We start from the raw sequence: 27109 nt of genomic DNA, 5'->3' as shown, positions 1-27109 counted from the left end.
ACCACACTGATGTCTGGATCCTTTCTGAAAGGACATGTCCAATTATCTCTAAGAATCAATGCATTACCATGGTGTGTGTCTAAATAGAGACAAGCTAGTCACAGAAACTGGAATGGAGTAGACTTCAAGACTGGGCTCTTGTGTTCCAAAGCACCTGGTACTGCCACTCTAGGGTGAGGTGTCTCAAGACTGCTAGAAGGTACAGAGTTTGGCATGTGTGTACAGCTTCTTTTAACTTTGATTTGATTATCACTGTTTTCCAACCTGGACAGGTCAAGGACTGCTTCTCAAGCTACTGCTGAGGACCCAGCCTCAGGATAGAGTTTTGAACTCGTCTGTTAGGCAGTGGGACTGGCATCGCTGTTCTGTGTAGTTTAGCTCTTCTGCCTTTTTTTGTTTTAACCTATCTCTCTCTCTCTCTCTCTCTCTTTCTCTCTCTCTCTCTCTCTCCCTCTCTCTCTCTCTCTCTTTCTCTCTCTCTCTCTCCCTCGCCCCCTTCCCTTCCTCCCTCCCTTCCCTCTCTCTGTAATCTAATCTATGTACATTTGTGTTTTTTGCCTGTGTTATGGTGTCAGATTCCCTGGAACTGGAGTTACAAACAGTTGTGAGCTGCCATGTAGGTGCTGGGAGTTGAACCCAGGTCCTCTGGAAGAACAGCCAGTGAGACATCTCTCCAGCACTCCTCTTCCACCTTTTATTACACATTTGCAGGCAGTGTATCATGAATCCTTGTGTGGTTCTGTCAGTTGTTCTCCTCAACTTCCCTTTCTTCCTTTGTACCTCCACTTCATTATATAGATGGGCCAAGAAGGATGCCAGTGATGCCTCCAGCAACATGGCTCAGTGTATTAATGTTGGATAGAGAGTGGGCATATATTTTTTTTTTCCTGTCCACTTTTCTTCAGCTATCCCATGAGCATGAGCTCATTGTGCGTGCTGATGCTGAGCAGGCTCCTGGGGGCCAGGTGGCAGGTGTGGTGGGCAGAGGCCACCCCTGACTGCAGCTTGTCTTTGCTCTCTTGCAGATCCTCTAGCCACTCGATGGGGAGTCACAGAAGACCGCTTGTGTGTGTCAGATTCCTGCCTCTCTGTAGCAAGAGAAGTGACTGCAGCGCCTCCACAGTCATGATGATGAAACTGGTATTAACTGAGTGGCCCTTATGGATTTTTAACTCTAACTCACAGTGAGCCAGCAAGCCATATGTTTACAGTCCAACCAAAAACCCTTCTGTGTTGCTGCACATCTCGTGTGAGAAGTTGAGACGCCTGTGGGTACAGAGTGGAATACAAGAGTTACTTGCCGAGGAGTGCGCATGCAGCACAACGAGAAGACGTCTTAATTTATCATTGGAGAGAGATGATAGCATTATTTATATAGGTAGAATAAAATATATATATATACACACACACACATATATATATATATATATATTTTGGTGGTAATGAAAATGGCTCCGCAGAATGCTGACCCGGAATCTATGCAAGTACAAGAGCTGCCTGTGCCCCTGCCGGACCCTCAGAAACCCAGAGACCCAGAGGCCGAGACCCAAGAAGAGACCACAAGCGAGGGGTCCATAGACAGAATCCCCATGCGCCTATGGGTCATGCACGGGGCAGTGATGTTTGGCAGGGAATTCTGTTACGCCATGGAGACAGCACTGGTCACACCTATACTGTTACAGATAGGTAAGTGCAGCGCAGAGGACCCGGCTGCTGCGGAGTGTGCAGCTACAACCACAGCTGGTAAAAGGGTCCTGGGCAACCCTGTCATGGCTCCTGGACTTCTGTGACAGTTTTCTCCTGTTAACCTGCTTCAGGGGCTTGTTCCTTTGGTCTGAGCATTGCATTGCAGGTCACTTGAGAAAAGCTGGGTGTGGCTGTGTTAGCCATACTGGCTGTGGAGGCCACTGGCTATACCACCATGGCTAGGGATCCAGTGTCACACACAAATTCTTTGCCTGTAGAATGAGAGTGAGTGCAATTCCACCCCAAAAGTGACCACAACCCTCACAGTTTTCCACTAGAGTAGGTTTGTCCCCAAAGTTTTGTCAGAATCTTTAGTTTTCTCTGTAGACTCGGGAAGTTTTAAAAACTTAATTTCTTCAGCTCTGAAGCTTCTAAGAGAACTAGACAGAAGGCCAAGCAATCTAGAAGCGTCCGTTTCATTCTGTATGTTGATGTAATCAGGATTAATTTTTAAAAGTCTGTCTGCTTTTGTTGTTTTAGAAGTATTTCTTGCCACAACATAACTGCAGCCTTGCATGATGAGAGCATCAGTCAGCTCAGCATGTGGATGTGCCACCCCCATGAAATCATCACTACTCCTTCCATCACAAATGAGGTGTGGCTCTGGCCTCAGAGCACACAGGTTTCTGTGGGGGCAGGTTCCTTGACACTGGGAGCGCTCACTGCCACACAAAGTTCTGCTCTGTGTTCCGAGTTAGCAAAGCAACTGGCATAGGTCTCATTCTGAGGTTCCACTGTGGATTCTGGCATGCTTTTCTTTGGGAATCAGACCTTAACCTTTACCCTGAGCTCCCAAAGCCAGTTCTCAGAAGGCCTAGGAAGTGACCAGAAGGCTATGGCCAGATTGCTGGGGCAGGGGGCCGGGCAGGCATTGAGCTTGACCGTGCATAGCTGGTCTCTTGTTCTATCTATCACTGTGCTGCATCTCCTGGGGTCCTGTCATGTGAAGGTACTGGGGCAGACAGGACACCACATCTGTCTTTGGGTGCCTTAGCTCCATAGAGGCAGGGGTAAATGACCTGACACCCCCCCACCCTCGCAACCTCCCAGCCATTTTGAAGGTACCCTGAGGGAATGAAACACAGACCATCTTGAAGATTAAAGATAGTGGCTTCTGGGGGAAGGGAACTAGGCAATAAGGCCAGAGGAGAGAGGGCCCTGCTGTGGTCACAGAAGACAGCTTAGTAGTTTGTTGAGAGAGAAGTAGAAGGAAGCATCAGGGTTACTTGGTATTTGTTTTGTCCTGTCGAAGCCGCCTGAGCTGGCTTCCACCAGGTCTTGTAGCAGATCTGGAGCCAGCATGGCCTTCTGTGTTGGCCTCCCTCTTACGTTACAGCAACAATGCTGTGATCCACAGCCCCAAGCTGCTGAGACCCAGGATCCACAGCTGCCTGGACCCCTCACACTTCATGGTTGTACTGTTCTGGGTGACCTTTGGCACTTTTTATTATTTGGTTTTAAATATTTATTACAGGAGGTTTGTTGTGTGGTTTTAGTTAATTGAGGAAAATAAATATTTTACCATCTACCCCCTCCCAAATAACTGGGATTATAGGCTAACCATCAGTCCCTCAGTGACTCCATCTTACTAGTTCACTGTAGCTTCTTGGAGAGATCCTCATGACATGAGGACTCCAGCCAAGAGCCAGCAAGGCCCAGGGTTAAGAGTTACGAGCTTGTGAGAAACAAATCCTGCCAGTGCCTGGTGAGAAGCTTGGTGACAGACCTTTCCCCAGCCGAGCTTTGTGACAGTCACAGCCTGGGTCAAGACCTGGAATGCAGCTGTTGAGAGACCTTGAGCCAAACTACTGAGCTGAGCATTGGGTCCCTGGCCCATAGAAATTGACTGTGGGATGACAGATGCCACTCCACCTTGTGTGCCTTGTCATACAGCAGTAGGAGGCTGATGTGCTCTGGGTGCTCTGCTTGAAGCTTCATGGCTACACTGTTTCTAAACCCTTTATGATTTAGAACATAGTGCTTTTCCGTTATCTACATATATTCATCTGTCTACCTTTCTTTTTTCTTTCTCTCCTCTGAAACAGGGTCTCTCTGTGTAGCTCTGGCTGTCCTAGAACTCACTCTGTAGATCAGGCTGGCCTCAAACTCAGAGATCCACCTGCCTCTGACTCCCCAGTGCTAGGAATAAAGGCGAGTGGCACCACTACTTCGCTGTATACCCATCTTTCTAAAAGGTGTCAAACTGCTTTACAGTTTTCATTTCTATTGATTTGTTGGATTAATTGATTACCTGAGGGTTGTGGGTCTGCACTTGCTCAGAGGATGCCTTTGAGGAATCAGTTCTCTCCCACTGTGTTGGTCCTGGGAATTGAACTCTGGTCATCAGGTTTGGCAGCAATTGCCTTTACCTACTGAGCCATCTCACTAGCTCTTAAAGTGATTTCAAAGGAAAGGTGTTTTATTAACAAATAATCTCTTCATAAGTTGTCTACAGTTTGTGGTAGGAAGTCTGTTGGTTCTTTTTTCATATGTTCAGTTTCCCATAGACAATTCCTGGCTGGAGGGCAGCAAGCAGAAGCTACCAAGCAGAGCACCAGCTCAGATTCTGTCCTCCAAAGTCAATGGACCTGATGGCCTCAGTCCAGGAGTAGCCAATCAGACAAGGATATGCAGGGCTGACCTTGGTGGTTCCTAAAGGCAGTGCCCTCGTGTAGTCCTGTGCGTACGCTCTAAGTTGTCTTATTGTTAATGTTGCTGGTGAAACTGATCAGTGGGCCTCCATGTAGGGAGCAGAAAGACTGTCGAATGTCCCACGGAGAGGAAGTCAGTTCTGCTTGCTGATTACTGACTTTCTGGCTGTCACCAGCCGTGTGGCAGACTGCCTTTCTAGTCTCTCTGATGTACCAAGTTTTGCATCCTGTGCTCCCTATGCCTTTTACCACGGTACAGCTTCTTGCACTGTTATCACAGGGCTAGGACCAATGGAGAGACCGTCAAGCCCTGCTAGCATGGAGAGGCCAGTGTCCTCTAAGGTATTGCCTGCAGTATCCTCTACCCCTGAAAATGGTAATGTCTGGTCATCCTTAGCCTGACTGCATCAGGTCTTCCCCCATCCCGGCCCCCAGGGAAGGGTAGGAATAAAGGAAGCTCCAGAAGCTTGGGCCAAACAGAAGGTGGTATGGCCAGCTAGCCACCCTTCCGCCTGTGATAAATCACAGCATTTTCCTTATGATAGCAGTGTAAGGCCCCTTATGGGATCTGTGTCATTCCCACTGTTTGCTCAAGTGGTATAAGTGGTTTCTGTGCCTCTATGGTGGTGGTCTTGGAAGGCACTGTGCCCCACAGCCAAAGCCGACCCCCTTGGGAAGCCTGAGCTCTCCCTTATCCACTGCTTACTTCTGTACCAAGATCTCTTTGGAAAGCAGGCACTGAGTTTACATGTCTGACGTGCTTACAGAGTCTGGCACATTGTGAGACCTGATGGGCTGCTGCTTCTTCCTCTGGGCTCCCACAGAGGCCTGGGCATCTTTGCTTTGCACAGCTGTCAGGAAAGTGAGGCTCTAGAGCAGAGCATCTGGAAGTTCTGCCTCTGGGAAGGAGCCCTATGGTGCTGGGGGGCTGCTGCTGAATCCCTGAATCTGCGAAGGAGTCCTTGACGTACAAAAAGTGACTGGTATGCTGTGATGGGTGAGGATGGGGCTGGGGTGACAGGGACCTGACTGCAAATAGATAGGGCGTTTGCATAGAAGGGACAGCTCCTTGTTACTGGAGAACTCCAGGTACCAATGTAATGCAGATGGGCATGGCCCTGTCCAGTCCATGGAGTGGCCCCACCTGCCTTTATAAGCGCCATCTCACAGGATGTTTCTTGGTGTGATGGTATTTTCACCCCATTCAGAATTCCAACATTTTACACTCTCACAACATTGAAATCTCACATTCTTGTCCTCCTCCTCTGAGGGTCACACACTAGGTAGCTGAATTTGTGCCTTGTCATTGTCCCCAATGTGGATCTTGGTTTTGTTCTTGTCTTTTATGTATTTTTTTTTCATTTCACATATTATTGGTGTATGCACACTCATGCTTGAGCATGCACACACCACAATGAGCATGCCAAAAGTCAGATGACAACTTGGAGGAGCCAGGTCTCTCTTTCCATTATAGGATCCAGGGATTAAACTTGTTCATGGTTTGCTTGGCAAGTGTTTTTTTACCCATCAAGCCTGTGTGAGACAGTGTCACTGTGGAGTCTTGGCAGCCTGACCTCAGTATGTAGACTGTGTTGGCCTGAACTTGTAGTGGTCTTCTGGCTTCTGCTTCCTAAATACAGGAATTACAATTGTGTGCCATCATTCCTAGCTTCTCACCCCCACCCCCACCTCCCATGTGATAGAAAGCCAGCTGCCCTTTTCAGAGAGCCTGAACAGAGAGAGGGCCCGAAAGATCTACAGAGCACTGCGCACCTGCGCACGGGCGCACACATGCATACACTGCCTGGCCTCCTTCTTATCCCTACCCACTATGGTTTGTGGTACACCCTGCCGTTCATAGATCACATGATGACTCTGGCATCTCAAACTCTGTACCAGATGTGAGCATACAGCTCTTTGAAAGGCAGATTTGGAAGCAAACTGCTCAGGGCTTTATGGGAAACTTCTAGAGAGCCAGCCTAGCTTTGTTGGATGCCCGCCTGTGCTGTGTTCTCATGTTACATTTTTCCTTTGAGGAAGGGGTCAGTCTTCTGTTGCCATTTATTGTTTCCCTCTTGGCTCAGGAAGTATACTCAGAGGAAAAGGAAAATCAGATAACAGAGAAAAGGGTGCCTTTTGTTGTGGTCTGTGGACTTGACTCATGAATGACTCCTTGGCTAGCATGAGATCCTACCTGCTCTGCTTTGGTGAAGGCTCTGAAGAGTAGCACCCAAGACAAACAGTGAGCTCTGTAGATTGATGGATAGAGAAAAGCGGGTTTACTGCCTCCCAGCACGGGAGTAGGCTGTCACCAACTTTCGTGAGCACACACGGTATGGAAGCTCCTAGGGAACAGGTGTGTTTCTAGGATGCTTGAGCCAGCCTCTTCCCCTGTGGGAAAAGCCTGTCCTTTAATAGTCATCCACAAGAGGCATTGGGAGATGAAAACAACCTCTGTGCCCTGCCCTCCCCACTCAAGGAGTTGTGTGAGGCATGTCCAGGGAGACAAGGAGCATGAGCAAGAAGCCAATAGGCCAGACACAGCAGCCTGGCACTGAGTCATGAGCAAGGTGGTCATCTTCCTGGCTATGGCTGAGCCTAGCACACTGCCTCCAAAGCTGGCTGCCTTCCTGTGCTTCAGGGTGTTACTTCATGTTGAAGCGCACAAACATGGCGGGTCTTTGGTGAGAACTGAGAAGCACAGCTCCACAGGAGGCATCTGAGAGCAGTGCACTCTAAAACAGGTGTGAACACATCTAAATGAGCACTGTGTGGATGCTGTAGGTATTTCTGTGACTTCTCACAGTTGCTTGTACTATGTTCCCTACCATTGCAGGGTCTGCATGCATGGTCAGTGGCAACCTCCTGCCACTCAGATGCACTTGACTTCTCTCAAGGAGTTCTTTCTGTGACCCCTGGCATCCAAGGGCTGGTACTTGTAGCACACCTTTGGCTTGTCACCTCCCTGAGCACGCAGAGCTGTGGATGTGTGCAGGGTCAGTGTGCGTGTGTAGTGTGCTGAATGCTGGAGTTAGGCGTCAGAGCCCTCGCCCTCCATCCCCACACAGGCCCCAGCTGGGTGGAAGGTCATTTGAGCGGTGGACTTCAAGCATCCTGCAAACAGAATGAACTCCCAATCTTACCTGTTTTTGAAAGGTAGTACTAGGGGTGGAACCCAGGACCTAGCATGTGTTGGGTAAGCACTCTACCCGCTGAGCTGCACTGTGTGTGCTGCTTCCACCCGACCCCAGCTCAACATACGTTCCTCTCAGAGTCCTGAGTTAGCATTCTTGAAATAGTCTTCTTGCTAGGAGAGGCACCCTGTTCCACTTTACACAGGTAGCTGCCTGGTGTGGCTGTCACACTAGCATGTGTTGACACAGGTGGGCTAGAAGAGGTGCTGCAGGAGTGAGGGAGCTTGGCCACAGGTGCCTAGTGGTAACTTCCCCAGGCTCTCAGGCTCCCTGGCTTGTGATCCCTTGCATATTTGCAGCATTGCATTCCCACCCCAGGAAACAGGAGGAAAGTCTCACATACAGTCAGAGGCTTCTTACCTCTTATCCCTTGGCCCTTCCCCATAGAGTCCTCTGTGCCAAGTGGGCTGAAGGTGGCGCTGAGGAGGCAAATGGCCAGTGAGGGGTGAATCTTGAGGACTCTGCTCAGTGATGTAAGCTGGGCAGAAAGGGACACACTGCATGGCAGAAGGGAAGGCAGAATGGTGGGCACTAGGGAGGGGAAGTAGAGTGTTTAATGGGGGTAGTTTGGAAATGCGCTGCATGTTGTTGATTGGCTAAAATAGAACTCACCTGTGTATTTCACCAGCAACTTCCTGCCCACCAGAAACCCAAGAAAGACTGAAGCTTGCCTGTACCACTTGCACCTAGCCCCCCTCCCCCACATAGAGTCCAGGCTGCAGTCCCCTGAAGGACAACTCTGTGCATGCTTGTGTGTGTGTATAGGCAGGGTATGCATGTGGAGGACAGGGCAAGAAACTCCCAAATTGTGGTCACAGTGACTGGGAAGCAGCCTGTGTTCGCTCGGTACTGTGTTTGGGAGGGAAGTCTGGATTTCCTTGCTTTTCAGATCATTGTGTTTAACAAACAATGAATAGTCACTTGCAATCATTTTTCCCAAGGAATTCCATACGCTGTTATTCTTTTGTCAGCCTCTTACTAAGCGCCTGTCTGTTGATGCTGGGCAGCGTGCCTGGTCTGGAAGTGACATGGCAGCCCAAGGCCTGGGGCTTGCCTGGACACCTGGACATGTCACCTGAACAGCTGCTTTATAGAGAAGAAAGCCTGTAAGTGAACATGGCTGCTGCTGGGCTGAGGCAGAGGTTGAGGGGTTCGCCCTGGGTGTCCTCTGGCTGGAGTCTTTCCTGGTGTCTCTCAGGTGCAGAGTTGGGAACAGTAGGGAGTATGCTAATGTACAGGAGGAAGGGCATGGACAGGGGCTGTCTCTGAGCAGCGCTCAGTGCTGAGAGAGGCTGCAGTGTGCCAAGCCAATTAGTGTAACAGGAATCGTGTTTGACGGTGCTACCATTCAGAGCCTGTATGCCTCAGCAGGAATTGGCTTCAGACACCTGAATTGCTGTGTGTATGATGCGTATGAACCTGGTGATGGTGCAGGGGTGGTTTGAGAGACTTGCTAAAGTTACAGCGTCAGTGTGTGTTTCAGAACATGGTGACAGGACAGAGAGCATACATACCAGGTTATTGAAGTCAAAAGACTTTATCAGTTCCTGCAGAAAACAATCATTTACAACTCTATGATGAAAGCCAAAAATAAATTAAATGTTAACAAAATGCCACAAATATGTGTTGGAAAAGTATCAGAAACCCAGAGACCCTGTGAAGGCCCAAGGTGTTCTGGGTGCCAGGCATTAATTAGAACAGGACAGGTAGGGAGTGTGGATGTGGGAAATGACATGCCATTGTCATGGGAGAAGTGGGCTTTTTAAACAAAATGTGGTCCTGGATAGCCTCAGACTGTGTGGCAGTGGATGACTTTGAATTCTATTACATTCTACTACCTGGAAAATCTTAAAACCAATGCTGTCTTTAATCTTAAAAGCAATCAGTATAGGAGGTGCCCACTGGACCACTTGCCTGGCTTGTGCAAGGCCCTGGATTCCATCTGTAACAGGGAAGAAAAGAAAACTGTTTAAATTGAAGCTACACAGAATACGTACGAATGTAACTTGTGTAAACAGTTATAAATAGGACTTGTCTTTGGTGCAAAATGGGTTTTCTGCTTCCTCTTTTTATTTTTTATTTTACTTTCTGCAGCACTGTAGAGGAGAGCCAGGGCTTGGCACATGCTAGGCAAGCATTCTGCCACAGAGCCACATCCCCAGTGAAGTGAGGACATGGGTGGGTGTTACCGTTTGTAACTTGTGGGCACATCACAGTAAAGAACTGTCTGTCTGCAGGTTTCATTGAAGACAGATTACAAAAGGAAAAAGCCTAGAGGAAACTGAGGGTGACGGGATGGGCAAGTAGGACGTCTCTGATACTCGCTGAGCTAAGTTGGGTGCAAAGGAGGAACTTGGGCCTGGGCTTGGGTCTTACAGCCAAGGCAGGCCTGGCTGGGGCAAATGCAGGTGACTCGAGGATCAGTCGTTACCTGTACTTTACTTTCTTGCTACCCACACAGCTGCAGTTTGGGCTCTCTGTGAAGGAATGACTAAGGCAGATTCTGTGTTTCAGCATTATTTTTTGTTTTTGACCCAGCAGTAGCTGTGAGTTGCACTGCCTCTTCCTCTTGTAAGCTCTGTAACACTTCTCCTTTATGCGCCCAGCTTGGCTGGCCTCCCTGCCAGCACCTTAGCTCGGCCTTCCTCATATGGCCTGGCACCTCCTTGGGGACTTTTTGGGTTCATTGTCCTTTGTTGTCTTTTTGTCCAAAACATGAGTGCAACTTGACTTCCTCACGTGTGTCCTTGTGACAGCTGAGCCAGGTCAGAAGTGTGCTTCAGTATTGGGAGTGTTGACTAGTGAACTGGGCTTTGTGCCTCTCATCCTGAATGCAAAATCCTGGGAGCCGAGGTGTTTGTCATCACCTGTTTCCAGCAGTCCAGCAGGCCAAAAGTATCACAGCATGTGACTGGACAAGCCCCGCAGTGTGGCTTCTGCATGTCAGGCAGCTGCATCCCTGGGAAGAGGTGTTTACCTACACAGGAAATGAGGCAATGATAAGCTCAGCATTGAAGAGTCTGTTTCACTTTACATACTCATTTTGAGAGCAGCCTCAGGCATGCCGGATGCACCTTATGCTGAAGAAGAACAAACAAGAGGGACATGGTCACCTGCTAAGGGGTAGTAATGGCAGGCCAGGAAGCTTGAGTCTGGCCTTAGTTTGGCTGTGCTGAGGTAGTGCTGCTGCTGCTGCTGCTCTGCTCAGAGAGTCCAGAGGACTCATTCCACCCCCTTGTGGAACTTGGAACCTGGGGGGCACAAGGTACTGTTACAAAGTCTAAGAGCTACCTTGGATGGAGTGATACAGTAATACTCAGAAGGGTATGGAGGGAGGTAGGACATAGGCCTGAAGGGCCATTTTCCAACCAAAGTACTCAGTGTCTATAGCCAATGAGGAATCAAAAAGTGTCCTTCCAACCCAGATCACCTTCAACAGGGCTGCCCATTTGTTTATGGCCCACATGGTGATCATTGGGCATTTGACCTTGAAGGACTTAATGGATCCTTTCATACAAGTGTTTTTAAGCCCTGTAAATCATCCCTTAAGCTTTTCTGCTGTTATGGTGCCCCACCTTACCCACCTCTGAGGCTCTCCTGGCACCTGAGCTTTGCCCACTTGGCTGGCTGGCCTGCGGGTTTCCATGGCTCCTTCTCTCCAAGCAGGACTGCTCTCTTCCTTTGCCTTACCCTACTAGGCCTGCCTGTCTCTCCTCTTGGTCTTCAGCTCTAGGCATGGAGAAGGGAAGACTACCCTTTTGAAGGGCAGAGACAGTATGTGGGAATGGAGGCAAAAAGCTAGGCTACGAGCTCAGACCTCAGTGAGAGTAAGTGTTGCCCTGGCTTTCCTTTTGATTTCCTGTTAGTCAGCACAAGCTGTCCAATTCGGAGATGCCACTGAGGTGGGAATGAACCTGAACCTGGCCTTACGCCTGTGTGCAGCGCTACACAAGTAGATGTCCATCACAGAGTGGCCTAGTAGCACGCTCAAGCAGAACCAGGCTATGTTCCTGAAGGCCCCAGAGCTCCTCCTCCCCCATTGCCACTCAGTCCAGCACCTGTGCTTCCTTCCTGGGTCGTCTGCCTGCTACTTGCCCTCCTTCCCCAGGTCCTGGTTATAAAGGCTCTGACGCTCTTCACTCTCTGGAAGCTTATCTTGGGCTACTCACTCCCACCATCTTAAGTGTCTTTTCTTTGGACTCAGATCAGCTCAGTGCTACCCCATCATCCTCAATACTGCTCCCCGCTAGCATCTGGTAAGATATTACTTCTTGCTCTTAGATGGACCTCTGTCCCAGGCTGTTTTGTGTCTGCTTCCTTGGTGCCAAGAAGACAGTGTGTACACCTGCTGGGTGGAGTGGCTCACGCTGTTGGTGTGGGTGGGTGAGTGAGTGAGTGTTTCTCTGTGTTACTTGTGTCCCTGGGTCCTCAAAGGTGCATATCTCACCCCATCTTATAAGTGAAGTGGAGCCTAAGGCAGTGGGAGTACCTTGCTGGGTGTCAGTGCTACCACCAAAGCTGAGGAGTCTTCTCCAGCATCCATGCCTCATGCATGTGTCCTCAGCATGGAACAGGCTTGTTCTTCCTTCCTGGTGCTGTTGTCTGGCATGTTGAGTTTTATCTGGGGAGAGGTCACCATGTGTATGACACCCTTCCCTAGCATTATTAGCCTGTCAGCTTTTTCCAGGAAGTGGAGACGATAGTACCGGATTACCTGGCATGTGTGAGACTTGATTTCATGGGAAGTCACACACTGGCACCCACATGGGGCTTGCTGGCTTCCCTGATACAGCAGCATTCTTTTTCCAGCACTCTGCTATTAGGCTGTCATGGGAGGAGGGCACCCATAGCCTTTCCCATCAGGGCCTGTTCCCACGGGTGCTCAGTACCCTTTATTTTAGGAGCCAGGTACCCTGGGTTTCCAGCCTTCATGCAGCCGTAAAGATGGCAATGCAGGGATCCCTGTTTCTTACATGGGTTTAGAAGCCACCTGGCCTTGGTGGGGGCCTGGGAGGTGATTTGTTTTCTCCATGCACCTTACTCCTCGGGGAAGAAAGTTCAGGACTTGGCATTGGGCTTAGAGATAGGTATGTGTCCATTAAGTTGGCTCTAGCTTTTGAGCTTTCCTAGCCTTTATCTTAGTCAGAGTCAGTGACCTGGAAGCCAGGCCTGTCGTGTCTGCAGTTCAGTAGACATTCATGGGGATCCGCTCACCCAAAACAAGTGGGCCCCCTGAATCCCAGCATTCTTTCTCTTTGGAGAGGGAATTGGGGGGGGGGGTCTCTTAAGGAAGGATCTGTGTGGCTCAGGCTAGCCTTGAACTGGCTATGTAGTAGCCAAGGATGGTATGAACTCCTGATTCTCTTGTCTCTACTTTCTAAGTACTAGGGTGACAAGTGTGTGCCTTCTTCCCTGAACTCGTCCTTACAGCCATGTAACTGAGCTGTGAATCACTTTGTGGGTAGTGGAAGCATGAAAGTGACATGTGACAGCAACAGAGCAAGGAGAAACCACCTGAGTAGCGTCTAGTTTCACTCTTTCCTTGTCTTCCCATGGCACTGGTGACTTGAGAATGCCCCTTGGAGCTCTGTGGCTCTACCTTAAGCTGGAGATAAATGCCTTTAGTGTGTTCCCCCACTGCAGACCCTCCCTGTCCGAGGAGGCCCCTGGGTCTCAGCACACCTTGCTTCTGGCATGGCAGCAGGTGACCATGAGGGTGATACCTGGCCTGTGGAAGGTAGCCCATTTTCCCCACAGCTGTAGCTTTAGCAAGGCTGCCCTGATATGGGTTCACAGTAAGCTTGCTGTCTGAGATCCCTGAGGTCACTCAAGGATGGTGAGATTTTTCCCACGAAGAAATTCTCACCAGCAAATGTTATCATGGGGTTTTGTCCAGAAGTACAAACCTATCTGGCCTGGCAGGCTTGTCCATTGAGAGAAAGAATGAGTTCTTATTCCCGTTCTGGACCTTTTGTTTTGTTAAATATTTATAGGCCATTTTCCCAGCCTCCTTCCCCAACAAAACACCAGTTTATCAAAAATGCCTGTGTGAATAGAAACCTCTGCATGTGACCCAAGTGTTGCCGTGGGCTGTCCCATGTACACATAGTGACACAGTGAGTATTTCCTGTGAACAGGGAACCTTCCGGGTCTCACCATTGTTGTTCAACCTTTGCCTGGAAAAAACCAAAAATTATTTACTGGGGACGGCGTTGTGTTTGTTTAGGGCTTTGCTGGGAATCGCCTGGCTGAGGCATCCCAGGGATGTGGTGCTGGCAGCTGAGTGTTGGAGGTAGCAGTTCCTCTTGCTCACCGTGGGCAGCACTGGAGATCTGTGATGGAACAGAGAGTCTAAAATGGACTTCTAGGTAGACTGGGGTGAAAAACAGCTCTTTGTGTCCATGTCCTTGCCCCTCTCTCTGGTTTGTTTGTACAACGGTCTCTATAGCCAATGCTGCCACCCCTCAACCCTGCACAGTTGAGCACAGTCAGCTCACAGCCCTGAGCTCACAAGTGCCTAGCCATGTTTACTACTCCAGTAGGATTCCGGGTTCCTCCAGCACACAGTGCTGCATATCTGGTGTATCACCACACCCACTAGCAATCATCACCACCCTGAGGCTGTTAGCATCATGTAGCGGTCTAATCCAGTTCCATACCGTTTGGAGGAGAGAACTTGGGGTGGGGTGCTGTTGGGGCTGGTCATTGTCCTGTCACAGGTACTGCAGAACACAAACAGTGTCAGCTAAGTGGTCAGCTGTGACATTCCTAATGAACAGCAAAAGCTGGAAAGACTAGAGGTCAAAGTATGGAACTGAACATCACATCATAGTTGGCATTCCTACTTCAGGAATGATAGGCTGACCGACCATGGAGGATGCAGACCCAACAGTCCCGAGAGGCACGGCCATTAACTTCTTCAAGGTGTCCTCATTGCTCTTTTCTTTTCTTTTCTTTTTCATCTTGACAAAAGCTAGAGTTATCTGGGAAGAGGACCCTCAGTCAGACTGACCTAGTTTTCTGACTCCTGACTGACATGACCCAGCCCATTATGGGTACTGTCACCCCTAGCAGGTGGTTCTACATAAAAGCAGGATGAAAGGCTGGAGAGATGGCTCAGAGGTTAAGAGCACTGTCTGTTTTTCCAAAGGTCCTGAGTTCAATTCCCAGCAGCCACATGGTGGCTCATAGCCATCCATAATGAGACCTGGTGCCCTCTTCTGGTGTGTTGGCACACATGCAGGCAGAATACTGAATAAATAAATAAAGAAAGAAAGAAATCTTTAAAAAAAAAAAAAGCAGAATGAACAAGCCAGTAAGCAGAGTTCCTTGTGGCCTCTGCATCAATTCCTATCTCTAGGTTCCTCTTGTGACTCCCTCAGTTATCAGAACAATAGAAGACAAGGGGCTAGAGTTAAGATTGACAGCTCGTAGACCAATGCTCATCCTTGCCCTAGAGCCAGTGAGCAAGCAGCCCCAGACCCAACAGATGGGCTAACTGCATAAAACTTACAACGTTGAAGTTTGAATTTTGGAAGCCCTTTCTTTTTATTTAGTTAATATGTTTTTATGTGTATGGGTGTTTTGCCTGCATGTATGCCTGTGTACCACATGTATGTGTAATGCTCATGGAGGCCAGAAGACGGTGTTAGATTCCTTGAGACTGGAGTTACAGATGGTTACAAGCTGACATGTAGACTTGGGGTCCCCTAGAAGAGCAGCCAGTGCTCTTAACCACTGTGCCAACACTCTGGCCCCTCCGTAAGCTTTGTGTGTGTGTGTGTGTGTGTGTGTGTGTGTGTGTGTGTGTGTGTGTGTGTGTGAGTGTTCTAGTCACCTTTTATAAGATATATGTGGAAGACCATATGATTATGGGTGACAGAGTTTGCTCCGTGGTTCTGTAACCATAGCTGTTGGGCTGTGATGGCTACAGGTGTCATTTCTTGCAGTAGTGACAACAGGTTCAAGGTCTTCTCGGGATGCTTCTGTCTCCATCCCTGGGCAGTCTTTGCTAGCCATGCCCACCTGGAAGAGCCTAGCCAGTACTATTTGTTCATTGACTCTCATTAGCTGCCCCAGTTCGTATCAGTGCCTGGCCTTGTTCAGTTGCCAGCTCTTAGCTGCTTCAAGGGCCATTTTGGGTGTAGTAGGGCCTGCTCTACACTACACACGTGTCGTGTGCTCATTCTGCAGCCCACAGGATAGCTATGAGTGTACCCCAGCATATTATAGATGTCAGTCTCACATTGAAGTGTCAAAAGGTTGAACACCTTGCTCTAGAGCTGCACTCTGTCCATCCATCTTGTGTGAGAGCATGTATTGTTTGTTCTAGTCTGCAGAATGCTGTAGTAGACTGCTGATTGTAGTCTACTCTAGAGACGGGGAGCACATTATTCTCCAGTTGGTGTGCTCTGAAGAATTCATGTGTCTGTCTTTCCCACTGCCCCTTTGCTACATGCTGCAGCCTTCCTGAGCCTGTCAATCATTTGTGACTCCTGTCTTCCTGTGTGCGTAGCCTGTCAGTGTGACCTTGCTGAGGTGTGTGTTCCCAAGGGCTGATGCCTGGGCATACTGATGCCAGGGTGGAGGGGCCACAGGCTCCACTGATGTTGGCGTTGTCACCTTACTGGGAGAGTTCTGGTCTGTGGGGACTTGCTATCTTGATCAGGTTTAGTACTAGGGACATACTGCTGGGCCTAGCCAGGGAAGGCACTGCTGAGAGACAGGCTGGCCCCAGATGGTTGGACTGTACAACAGCAGCAGCACAGTATCAGTTCTAAAGAGGGACTGTGTGGAGGAGAGAGCGCCTGGCCCATATAGGCCTTGTCTCACAGCACACCTCTGTATGTCCCATCTGGCTCCTGACAGGAAGCGGGCAAGAAGACTTGTTGGTACCAGTGTTTTTCATGGAGTCACAACCTGACTGGGACAAACTCAGGGCCTCTGGGTCTGTATAGTACAGAACCCTATGCTTACTGTGGGCAACAGAAGGCAGTAGAACCTGAATGGATAGTCCTCCGCCACCCCCCAGGTATTTGGACAGTGAGAGCAAGACAATTGCCCCAGGCAGGAAAGGGCAAGCCTGCTAAGGTGCTGCCAGGGCCCATGAAGATGCCTCATGCCTGCAAGACTGAATTGGGCTCCTTATTTCTTTGAGTTGGTGGCGGGACCTGTGGGAGGTCCAGGGTGCTCCCCCCTCCTCTGAGCCTCACACTGCTGTGTTCACTCTGGGTCATTTTGAGTAGGGGTTGTGCTAAGAGACAGGATACAAGGCGTGGCCATTTCTGAAGGCAGGCAAGGGCACAACAACCATGGCCCCTTGAGTGCCTTGCCTAGCAAGGCTGAAGAGCCCATACTACTAGGGCCCCACCTGGCTTGTCTGGTGGAACTCACTGGGCAGACTCTAGTTCCCTGATTCGTGTCTGTTCTGCTGACTCGGGATGGGTACAGATCTAGCTTTCCTGTAGCCAGGCATGGCTGCAGAGGTCAGAGCACACACCTTAGACCCTGGCTGAGTGCCGTGGTACCTAATGGCGTGATGGCAAGGGGTTCTGCAAGGTGCTTCCTCTCTTGAGCTTACTTTCCTCCCACACAGCGTTTATTTTTCTTGCCAGCTCAACATGAGTCTGTTTCCTCAGTGTCCTTAGAGTGTGACCTGCTTGTCTGATGAAGTGGTAAAGTGTCAGACCCTTTAGATGCTAAGCAAACTTCAGGTGGTTGTAAAATGGGGTTAGTTTTGCAGCTCTCACTTTGAGGGATGACACCCAAAGCTCCCCAACCACATACAGTAGGCCACGCCCACCCAGCATCTGGTCACTGCCCTCGTAAGGATGACCAGCACTCTGACTTGCAGTAGCAGACTCCTTTACGAGACTTTAGATGTCACTCAAGGGAGTGGTGTGGTAAGTGCTCATGTACAAGAGTCTGTGTGGTACAGAGGCTCATCGGAGCTGCTGGCAGCTGTGCAGGTGCATTCCAGTTGCATTGCGGTGCTCTGGCCTGTGCCCAGGGCCATCATCATTCATCTGTTCTGTTGATACCACATTTGAGTTTGTATGACAGGGAGGCGGCATAGACTCTGTGACATCAGGCTGTCCAGGGTTCCATCCTGAGGCCACCATACTCACTGCTTCGTGCCTGGACAGTTAGGAAAGCTAAATGTGAAGGGGCACTGGGTCTGGCTGTGGCCCTCTGGCTCCGGCTGCATACATGTGGACTTATACCACCCCAGTGCTTGGGGCACCCACTGCCAAAGTAACTGAGGGCCTTGGTGGCTGTACTGACCCTTGGCAAGACTGTCTGTAACAGATTTTCCTCTGTCAGGTCCAAAATTCAGTGGCTCTTCCTATTGCTGCAACTGTATAGTATGGTATAGAGGGACAGGGGCCCATGCCTGGTACCCTGCAGGACTTTGCAGCAGCTCAGCCTTGCTCAGTATTAGCAGCATGGTAGCCCTTCAGGCAGAGCCCAGGACTGGCTCCAAGGTCTGGAGTACTCTCCTGTTTAGCATCTTCAGAGACAGAAGACCCTTAAGGGAAAGAGCTATCCTGAGGAGACTTGAGGGAGCAAGAGTATGTATTTATGTGGAGTGTGCATGTGACAGTCTGTGTGTCCCCACAGGCCTCCCTGATAAGTACTACAGCCTCACCTGGTTCCTGAGCCCTGTCCTCGGTCTCATCTTCACACCGCTTATTGGCTCTGCAAGTGACCGCTGTACCCTGAGCTGGGGCCGCCGGCGGCCCTTCATCCTTGTGCTGTGTGTGGGAGTCCTCATTGGTGTTGCACTTTTCCTCAACGGCTCTGCTATAGGTGAGTGTTTGTTGAGCTTGCACTAGTGCATGCTTTGGGGCCCTTATCTGGTGACTTCACTGGGTCACCTTGTGCAGGGACCAGCTTGGGCTGCTAAGGACCGCTTGGTGGAGACTGGCAGGGAGCTTGGCAGTTGAGCTTGGCCCCACATGGGAAAGCTGGAGGAACCTGTTCACAGGGAAACGCTTCCTGTTGTGATGGCTTGTTTTTAGTGCATATCTGACACCACGTCCTGTTTCCAGAGTGATTTCAGAAATTATCTTTTCTTTTTTTTTTTCTCCTTTTCTTAGACGTGGTAGTGAAAATGTCCAGAACCCAGTTTGCTGTCTGTTTTCTTGGTTCATGCCTCATGTGTTGTTTTGCCTCTTTCTGTTGTTTTGTTTTTAATTAAAGCTACTCTGTGGGAAAATATTTTCTGCCTTGTGGGCACCATTCAGAACTGGTGGAAACAAAGCCTTGTTTTTTGGCTTAGGAGTGCAGTGTGGGTTCTCAAGCACAGGTCTGTGGGTAGAGAGGCCCCAGAGGACCACCTCCAAGAGCCAGTCACAGCTCCTCAGGGCCAGGTTAGGGACAGTCTGTGGCAGCTGTGGGTCATTCCCCTCCTGCCTCATGTGTCTTCTTGGTGAGTCATACCTGTACAAGGCAGACTCCTCCACCAGAGACGGTCCCCACTTTCCTGGTATTTGCTGCTGGCCCTGGGCCTGTCCGTGTCACCTGCAAGCATTCCTTTACTTCCCCATATGCAGTGGCATGTATAGAGAGCATCCATGGGGTGGCCCTGGCCACAGGTGACCCACACACAGCCATCCTGGAGGCACCAACACTTCAGCCTGAGGTCTTCTCTTGCCAGTGGGGCCTCCAGGATGACCTATGGGCCAGCATGTTGAGGTGTAGTCAGAAGACAGTACTTCATGGGGAGGCCTGCCTTTGCGCCCCCATCCTCTCCTAGTCCTAAAGGTTGGTCCCAGTGTGAGCTAACCAGGGCTCAGGTCTGGGCATTGATCTCTTGGTCCAGGCAGGCTCCCTAGTCAGGCTAGGTTTGCTGTGTGAGGGCAGCCTCCTTGGAGGCTCACTGTGCCTGCTGAGCCTGCATGGCCTTTCTACATAGGCCTGACATCCTTATGTACTCAAAGCTGTTGTCTAGCTTGGGTGCTAAGGCAGAGCCAACCAGCTCAAGATGCAGTACAGAGGAGTTGGTGTTGGTAGACAGAGGAGAGGAGGAGCTAGTGTCCTCATAGAGGTGGAGGCGGTAGCTCTTGCATAGCCACTACGGCAGATGCCAGTTGTTTTACCAGCCAGTGGCCACTGTTGCTGATTGTAAAGGAGGAAGAACCTGCCCCCCTTCTTGAGGGAGGAACATAGAGCTCAGTGGGAGCTTTGCTGCTCTTGCAGAAGACCCAGGTTCAAGTCCTAGCATTATGTAGTACCTCAAACCATCTGTAACTTCAGTTCCAAAGGATCTGATGCCCTCTTCTGACTTCTGCCGACATCAAGCATGTGCATGAGGTACATATCTATATGTGGAAGTGAAACAATCATAATAAATATTGTTTTGAGAGGGAGCTCTGGGGACAGGACAAAGAGGGATACCCACAAATCACCGAAATGGGTTGAAGCTTCCTGCTGTCCTGAGAGCATTTGCCTCAGGAGCCTACAGTTGGCCCTGGAGTGTGACTGCTTGCCCATGTTCTGTCCAGGTCTGGCGCTCGGCGATGTTCCCAACCGGCAGCCCATTGGCATTGTCCTCACGGTGCTGGGAGTGGTGGTCCTGGATTTCAGTGCCGATGCAACTGAGGGGCCCATCCGTGCCTACCTGCTGGATGTGGTAGACAGTGAGGAGCAAGACATGGCCCTCAACATACACGCCTTCTCTGCTGGTAAAGCCCCATGCCAGGCCTCAGGTGGGAGGGAGGATCAGTGCTCCTTGTTAGCAGTCATCAGTGATGGGGCCCTAGGAAGTACCGTGACTCACTTTTCCATGCGAACCCAGCAGGATAAAGGGACTGAGGAACAGGGCTAAGAGAGAGTAAGGCCTACCAAGGGGATGTGGTGAGGGTCCCACACTGACACTGCCCAGTCTTGTCACTCAGCTAGAGGGGAGCACGTGGGTGTGCTGGGGTTGCTTCTAGGCCTGAGAGTCCTTTTGTCTTGGTTTCTGACTGGGAATAATGTTAGGCCAGTCTTAAGACCTGTGCAGTTACCTGAGTTACTTTGATGTGTTTGTCTAAGCTGTCCTTTCATTCTCTATCTCACTGGTTTGCCACATAACCCAGTTTCCCGGTGTGAGGGAGAGCTCTGTGCTGGCCCTGTGAGGCTCACTGTCACTTCTCTACCTACAGGCCTTGGTGGGGCCATTGGCTACGTACTGGGTGGGCTAGACTGGACACAGACCTTCCTAGGTGATTGGTTCCGGACACAGAACCAGGTGCTGTTCTTCTTCGCTGCCATCATCTTCTCTGTGTCAGTGGCTCTGCATCTCTTCAGCATTGAGGAGGAGCAGTACAGCCCACAGCAGGACCGCAGTCCTGAGGATGCCACCCTGCCCAGCACCAGTGTCCAGCCTAGCACCCCAGCCCCAGCCACCCGCCTCAGCTCCCTCGGTGGGGGCATGCAGGACGGGAGCCCCCCATTCCCAGATGAGGTGCAGTCGGAGCACGAGCTGTCCTTGGACTACCTCGATGTGGACATCGTGCGCAGCAAGAGCGACTCGGTGCTGCACATGCCTGATGCCACCCTGGACATGGAGCCTCAACTGCTCTTCCTGCATGACATAGAGCCCTCCATCTTTCATGATGCTTCCTACCCCAGCACCCCCCAGAGCACCAGCCAGGAGCTCCTGAGGGCCAAGCTGCCCCGCCTGTCCACGTTCCTCAGGGAGTCCACCAAGGAGGAGGACACCTTGCTTGATAATCACTTGAATGAAGCTAAAGTCCCAAATGGGAGAGGCTCCCCACCAATGGACTCACTCAGCCGCTCGAAGGTAGACTTGAAGCCCTCAGCCACATCTGGTTCCATGAAGCGGCGTAGGCACATGTTCCACAGGCAAGCTTCTAGCACCTTCTCCTACTATGGTAAGATTGGTTCCCACTGCTATCGCTACCGCCGGGCCAACGCGGTGGTCCTGATCAAGCCATCCCGAAGCATGAGTGACCTGTATGACCTGCAGCAGCGGCAACGCTCCCGACATCGCAACCAGAGTGGGGCTACTGCCTCCAGCGGGGACACAGAGAGTGAAGAGGGGGAGACAGAGACCACTGTGCGTCTGCTGTGGCTGTCCATGCTGAAGATGCCCAAGGAGCTGATGCGGCTTTGCCTCTGCCACCTACTCACTTGGTTCTCTGTCATCGCAGAGGCTGTCTTCTATACTGACTTCATGGGCCAGGTTATCTTCAAAGGGGACCCCCAGGTGAGCACCCTATGGCTAGCAGCTCCACTGCACAAGAGACCTAGGCAAGTACCATGTCAGGAGCCTCTTGTGAGTGCATTACTCCCCTTGCACCCACAAAGCCATGGGGGTCAGGGGAATGCCCAGCAGGCAGCTGGCCAGTGCACATCTCAGTGTATGGTCAGTTGCATAAGCTAAGACAAAGTTGTCACAGTGGGGTCTGGTGACCAATTGTGATTGCCAGGTGCTTTCACAGGACCAGAACCACTTTGAAAATTGTGAATAGAGTGTTGGTTCAGCTGTCAAAGTAACAGCCTGGTTTTATTTTTGCCAGGCCGTGCTAGTGTTTGTGGCCTGTGTAGGGGCCCACAGTGGTCTGTTACACCCTTTTCAGGGGCTAGCATGGTGGCTCAGAGAGGGCAGAGTAATTTCCTACAAGTCCAGACAGGCGCTATTTCAGGCCCACAGGCAGCATTCCACTTCACACTGTGGGCAGCAGAGCTGCATGTGGCCTGGGAGGGACTGGAAATAGCTTACCAGATACTGACCTGGACTTGGGTTGATTCTCCTCCTCACTAGAGTGTCTGTCACCTCTCAAACTGCCTGCACGGGAGTGCAGAGTAATCTCCTGTGCCCTGAGGGCAGCAAATGCCCTCAACCTCCTCTCTCTGCAACAGGCCCCCTTCAACTCTACCGCCTGGCATGCCTACAACGCTGGTGTGAAGATGGGCTGCTGGGGCCTGGTCATTTATGCTGCTACTGGTGCTATCTGCTCAGGTGAGAAGGTGCCAAACCCCAGGTATCAGGAGATCCTGGCTTTTACCTAAATAGAGGAAAAGCTATTAAAGTCAGATGTGGCCTGGGCTCCAGTGTTTTTGAGGCTCTGAGGCTATCCTTGTGCACAGTCCCATGACACTGTCTAGCATGGATGTTGTCTGTCTACTAGCATGTTGTCCCTGCCATGCCTGGGGCCAAGCAGTCTGAAGGTAGTGAAACAGGTCCAGACTGCCAGGGACAGGAGTCCTGATGGCAAGGGTGATGGGCTTTCACCCTAAGGTAGCATACCCTACTCACCCCTCCTTTACCTGCCCACACTCAGTCTGAACTTGGAATGGAAGTCAGCTTTGCCTGATCTGAAGCTGAAGTGGGGAGGGGAGGGCAGGTCAGCCAAGTGTCAAGGTGACAAGGACCACACCACTGTCACCATTCTACTAGAGAACTAGAGATGCTTCCTGGAGGAAGTGGTTCCTATGAGGATCCAATCAGGAGGCAGGATCCTGAGTCTGTCCAGAGTGTTGGGGAACCCAGAATGATGAGGGATGGGTCAGAGAATTCCCCCAGGAAGGCCTGGGTGGGCATGGGGCTCCATGGTTCAGGTGGGCAGGAGATGATATTTGTGCCTGAAGAAGGCCCAGGATCACCCAGAGGGAGGCAGCACTGGAGGTAAAGGGTGCGTGTGGGTAGCAGCTAAGTCCTGATCCTTGTGACCTCTCTGCAGCCCTGCTACAGAAGTACCTGGACAACTACGACCTGAGCATCAGGATCATCTACATGTTGGGGACACTGGGCTTCTCTGTGGGGACCGCTGTGATGGCCATGTTTCCCAACGTCTATGTGGCTATGGTCACCATCAGCACCATGGGTGTCGTCTCCATGAGCATCTCCTACTGCCCCTACGCCCTCCTAGGGCACTACCACGACATTAAGGAGGTACAGCCAGCCTGAGGATGCTGAGCAAAGGTGGTGGTGGTGGTGGTGGTGGTGCAGCACTTTAGTGCGCTGCTGTTCTGTCTTCCCTGCTGATAAAGGCAACAGCTGCTGCTCTCCTAGTCATTCCCTAGCCACAGAGGGGTCTCTGGCCGTTCTGCCTCTAGGCCCACATCCCCTCTACCATCATGCTCTCCACCTGTGGGCAGTTCCCTTTCCAGGCTCACTGGTTGGTTGGACCCTGATCTAGTAGCCTCAGTGCCCTTGGCTTATGCGGCATTTGAAGAGTTACTCTGTTAACAGCCACTGTTTCTGAGGTATTACTATTGGGCCTCTGTGTAAAGGCATTGGAACCCCGGTGTAGTGGAGCATAATTACACAGCCAGCACTAGAAAGGTGAAATCCAGAGCGTCAGGATGTCAAGATCCCCCACAGCAAGTTCAAGGCCAGACTAGGTTACTTAAGACTGGGCGGGGGTGCAGGGTGTAGGGGGACGGGGGATAAAGAAGCAAGCAAGCAGCTGGGCATGCCAGCACACACCTTTAATCCTATTAATCATTAAAGCAAAATCAATTATCTCAGTAGTGCACACCACACCTATTCACTCCTAATGGAACCTAGCGGTGGTGTTTTATAGATGAACTCGGCAGGGTTCATAACTGTGGAGGCTGAGGCACTTGCTGGCATTTCAGAAGTGAGTCATAAACAGCATCTCCCAGACCAGGAAAGATGGTGACAAGCATCTCAAAGCCCCTTCTCTTCCTGATAGCCCAACTTCACTTGCACCTGCGTCTTACCTTCTTATAGTTGGACTGGCATTTTCTGTGCCACCTCGTTCTGTGTGGCTTGTGTAGTATGTATGGCAGGACTTATCACTGATCCCAGGCCTTCTGTGCCACCTCATGCTGTGGACCCAGGAGGTTTCTAGTGTGGCTCGAGGTGGAGGAGTTAAACTCATATTCTTCCCCCAGGTGGGTGTTCTAGGGACCCAGGGCCTCCCACCCTATCTGCATATCCTATCACCGAATAGCCACATGAGTGCGTGTGCTGTGCCTCTGGCCAGTGTTCTCTGTCCTTGGACAGATGGGAGGCATTCTTCTTTAAAGCAGGTCTGTAGTAGATCTTGATGTTGAGCACAGCATGAGCTCCTCAGCTCTGTTATTCAGGGTCACTCCAACTGTCACCTTGTGGCCTGTGCTGCTCTAGAATTCCCTGTGGAGTCCAGCCTGGCCTCCAACTCACAGACATAGTGTTGTCTCCACCTAGTGAGTGGATTGCAGCCATGGGCTGTCACATGAATCTGTAAGTTTCAGTGCACTACTTTTTTTTTCCCCCTGAAATGTGTTCTCATTTGTACCCTGACTGGCCTGGAACTCACAGAGATCCACTTGCCTCTTGAGTGCTGAGATCCAAGATGTGGACAATCATACCCAACTACTGTATTACTTTTATTATTATTTTTTTTTTAAAACATCATTTCAAAGGTTTTTCTAAAGTCTAAGGGAGATAGCTTAGTGGATAAAGTTGGTGTCCAAGCGTGGGGGCCTGAATTCGGATCTCCAGGACCCATGAAGGCCTAGGGCGTGGTAACATGTGCCTATGATTATAATGCCAGTGCCAGGTAGGCAAATAGAAGGTCTCTGGGGCTCTTGGCCCAGACAGCCACTGAGCGAGAGACCCTGTCGTATAGAAGGGGGTGAAGACACCAGATGTTGGCATCTTGTCTCCATAGGTACACACATACACAGATTTTTATGGTTTTTGTCTACTTTGAACCTATGGGTTACTCAGAAGTGTGATGGTGAATTTCTGACATGGTCATAGTAGACTGGTTTCAAATCATCAAAATCAGAGAAAGCACACATACATGACTTCAGCCCCTGAGGTAGCTGATAACTCCATCTGTGGCCCAGCATGTCCTATATGGTGAAATGGGTGCTCTGCCCCTGGCCCCTCTCTGTCTGTTGAGTAAAGTGGGGTTTGTTTGCTGTTCACTTCTTCTCTTGTTCTCTTTCTGGTTTCTGGAAGGTGTGTTTAAAATCTCCCTCTGGCTGTGGTATACCCAAGTCTAAAATCTAATTGCAGTTTCCATCTTCTGGGTAGATTGACCCCCATATCTCAGGGATGAAGTCTCCTTTGGAGACTTGGGGTAAGTGTAGCTGTATAAGTGTACAGGCATGCTTTTATATTGTGTTCAGGAAACACAAAACTGCCCAGTGTTCCCTCCTGTCGAAGGAGATCATTAGGGAGAGTGGGCACCCTTATGTCTGCCCTACCTCTCTTTCTTAGGGCTAAAGGCGGTGTTCTGTTAAATAAAGTCCTGATTAGGTTGTAGAGCTGCTTCTGTGTTCCTCCCTATGAGCCATCCTATGAGCCATGATGTTCTACTGTTTTTTACTGCCCAGTGCCAGTGCCTAGCTTAGGGAGGTCGTCCTCTCTCTCTCTCTCTCTCTCTCTCTCTCTCTCTCTCTCTCTCTCTGTCTCTCTCTCTCTCTCTCTCTCTCTCTCTCTCTCTCTCGCAGTCAGTGTTCGCAGCCCTGAAGTACAGATGAAGATTGCCTTCTCTGTCCCTCACACCTGTGTCCCTTCTCTTGCAGTATGTCCACCACAGTCCGGGGAACTCCAAACGTGGATTTGGCATTGACTGCGCCATCCTCTCCTGCCAGGTCTACATCTCTCAGATCTTAGTTGCATCTGCCCTTGGGGGCATGGTCGATGCTGTGAAGACTGTCCTTGTCATCCCCATAGTGGCCTCCGTGGGCTCTTTCCTGGGCTTTCTGACAGCCACATTCCTGGTTATCTACCCCGAGGTGTCAGAGGAGGCCAAGGAGGAGCAGAAAGGCCTGTCCTCAGGGCCCGCTGTCGAAGGCGAGGGTGGAGCAGACAGTGAAAAGCCTACTGTGCTGAAGCTGTCTAGGAAAGGGGCCCCCCGGGGGCCGGTGGAGACAGAGTCCATGGTGTGAGCCCCAGCTGGCACATTCCACACTGGAGGGCAGGGTGGATGGGGGTTATGCTTGCCGACACCGTGCGAGCTGGAGTTCTTTCCCAGAGCGCAGTCCAAGTTCAGTAGGTGTTAGGTGTAGGGTAGGTTTGAGCTATTAGACAAAAATATCACACTAATTACCTTTCCCACAATTAAAAAAAATCATTTGAAATCTTTTTTATTGAGGAAAAAAAACCTTAATTTCAGCTATTTTTTATTCTGCAGGTATATCATTCTGCATGTTTTAAATTGTGAAACATTCACAGCATAGTCAATAAGCAGTTTAGAAAATGTTAAGGGTCTGCATTTCTAAAAAAAGTAATCAAAAGTGCAGACACTAACTCACTTGGCAGATGTCATCTGAAGGCGGCCAACAGCAGTGCAGTACCCAGATTGTCCAGCAGGTGTCCGAGAGGGCTCTTCAGCACCCCTGCGGTACTGCAGCGCCTCAGAGCGGTTTTCTCTGTTTATTTTAGAAACAGTATTTTCTTTTTCACAACTGTGGTTTTCTTAGAAGAATAGCATCTCTGGCAAGTTAGGCCCGCAGTCCTGTGCACAGCTGTCAGTGCCTGAGGCCATACACCAAAGCTGGGGAAGGTTCGCCGAGGCGCTTGAGGAGAAGGCATCCATTCCC

The 27109-nt window shown here is 50.5% G+C and overlaps 1 protein-coding gene across 1 annotated transcript; it reads left to right on the top strand.

The window, feature by feature from the left end:
- The first annotated feature begins 1416 nt into the window (after positions 1-1416).
- On the top strand, positions 1417-26881 carry Slc45a4 (solute carrier family 45 member 4). The gene is made up of 7 exons (XM_051159716.1): positions 1417-1686; positions 18212-18400; positions 20098-20277; positions 20740-21806; positions 22463-22562; positions 23284-23495; positions 26090-26881. Exons 1-7 carry the CDS (start codon positions 1443-1445, stop codon positions 26453-26455), a joined length of 2358 nt encoding a protein of 785 aa, XP_051015673.1. The 5' UTR covers positions 1417-1442; the 3' UTR covers positions 26456-26881.
- Positions 26882-27109: the final 228 nt, after the last annotated feature.

The sequence above is a fragment of the Acomys russatus genome, chromosome 17, assembly GCF_903995435.1.
Source record: "Acomys russatus chromosome 17, mAcoRus1.1, whole genome shotgun sequence".
Classification (NCBI taxonomy): domain Eukaryota; kingdom Metazoa; phylum Chordata; class Mammalia; order Rodentia; family Muridae; genus Acomys; species Acomys russatus.
The sequence above is the reverse complement of the archived record's forward strand: the minus strand, read 5'-3'. Positions and strand labels throughout refer to the sequence as shown.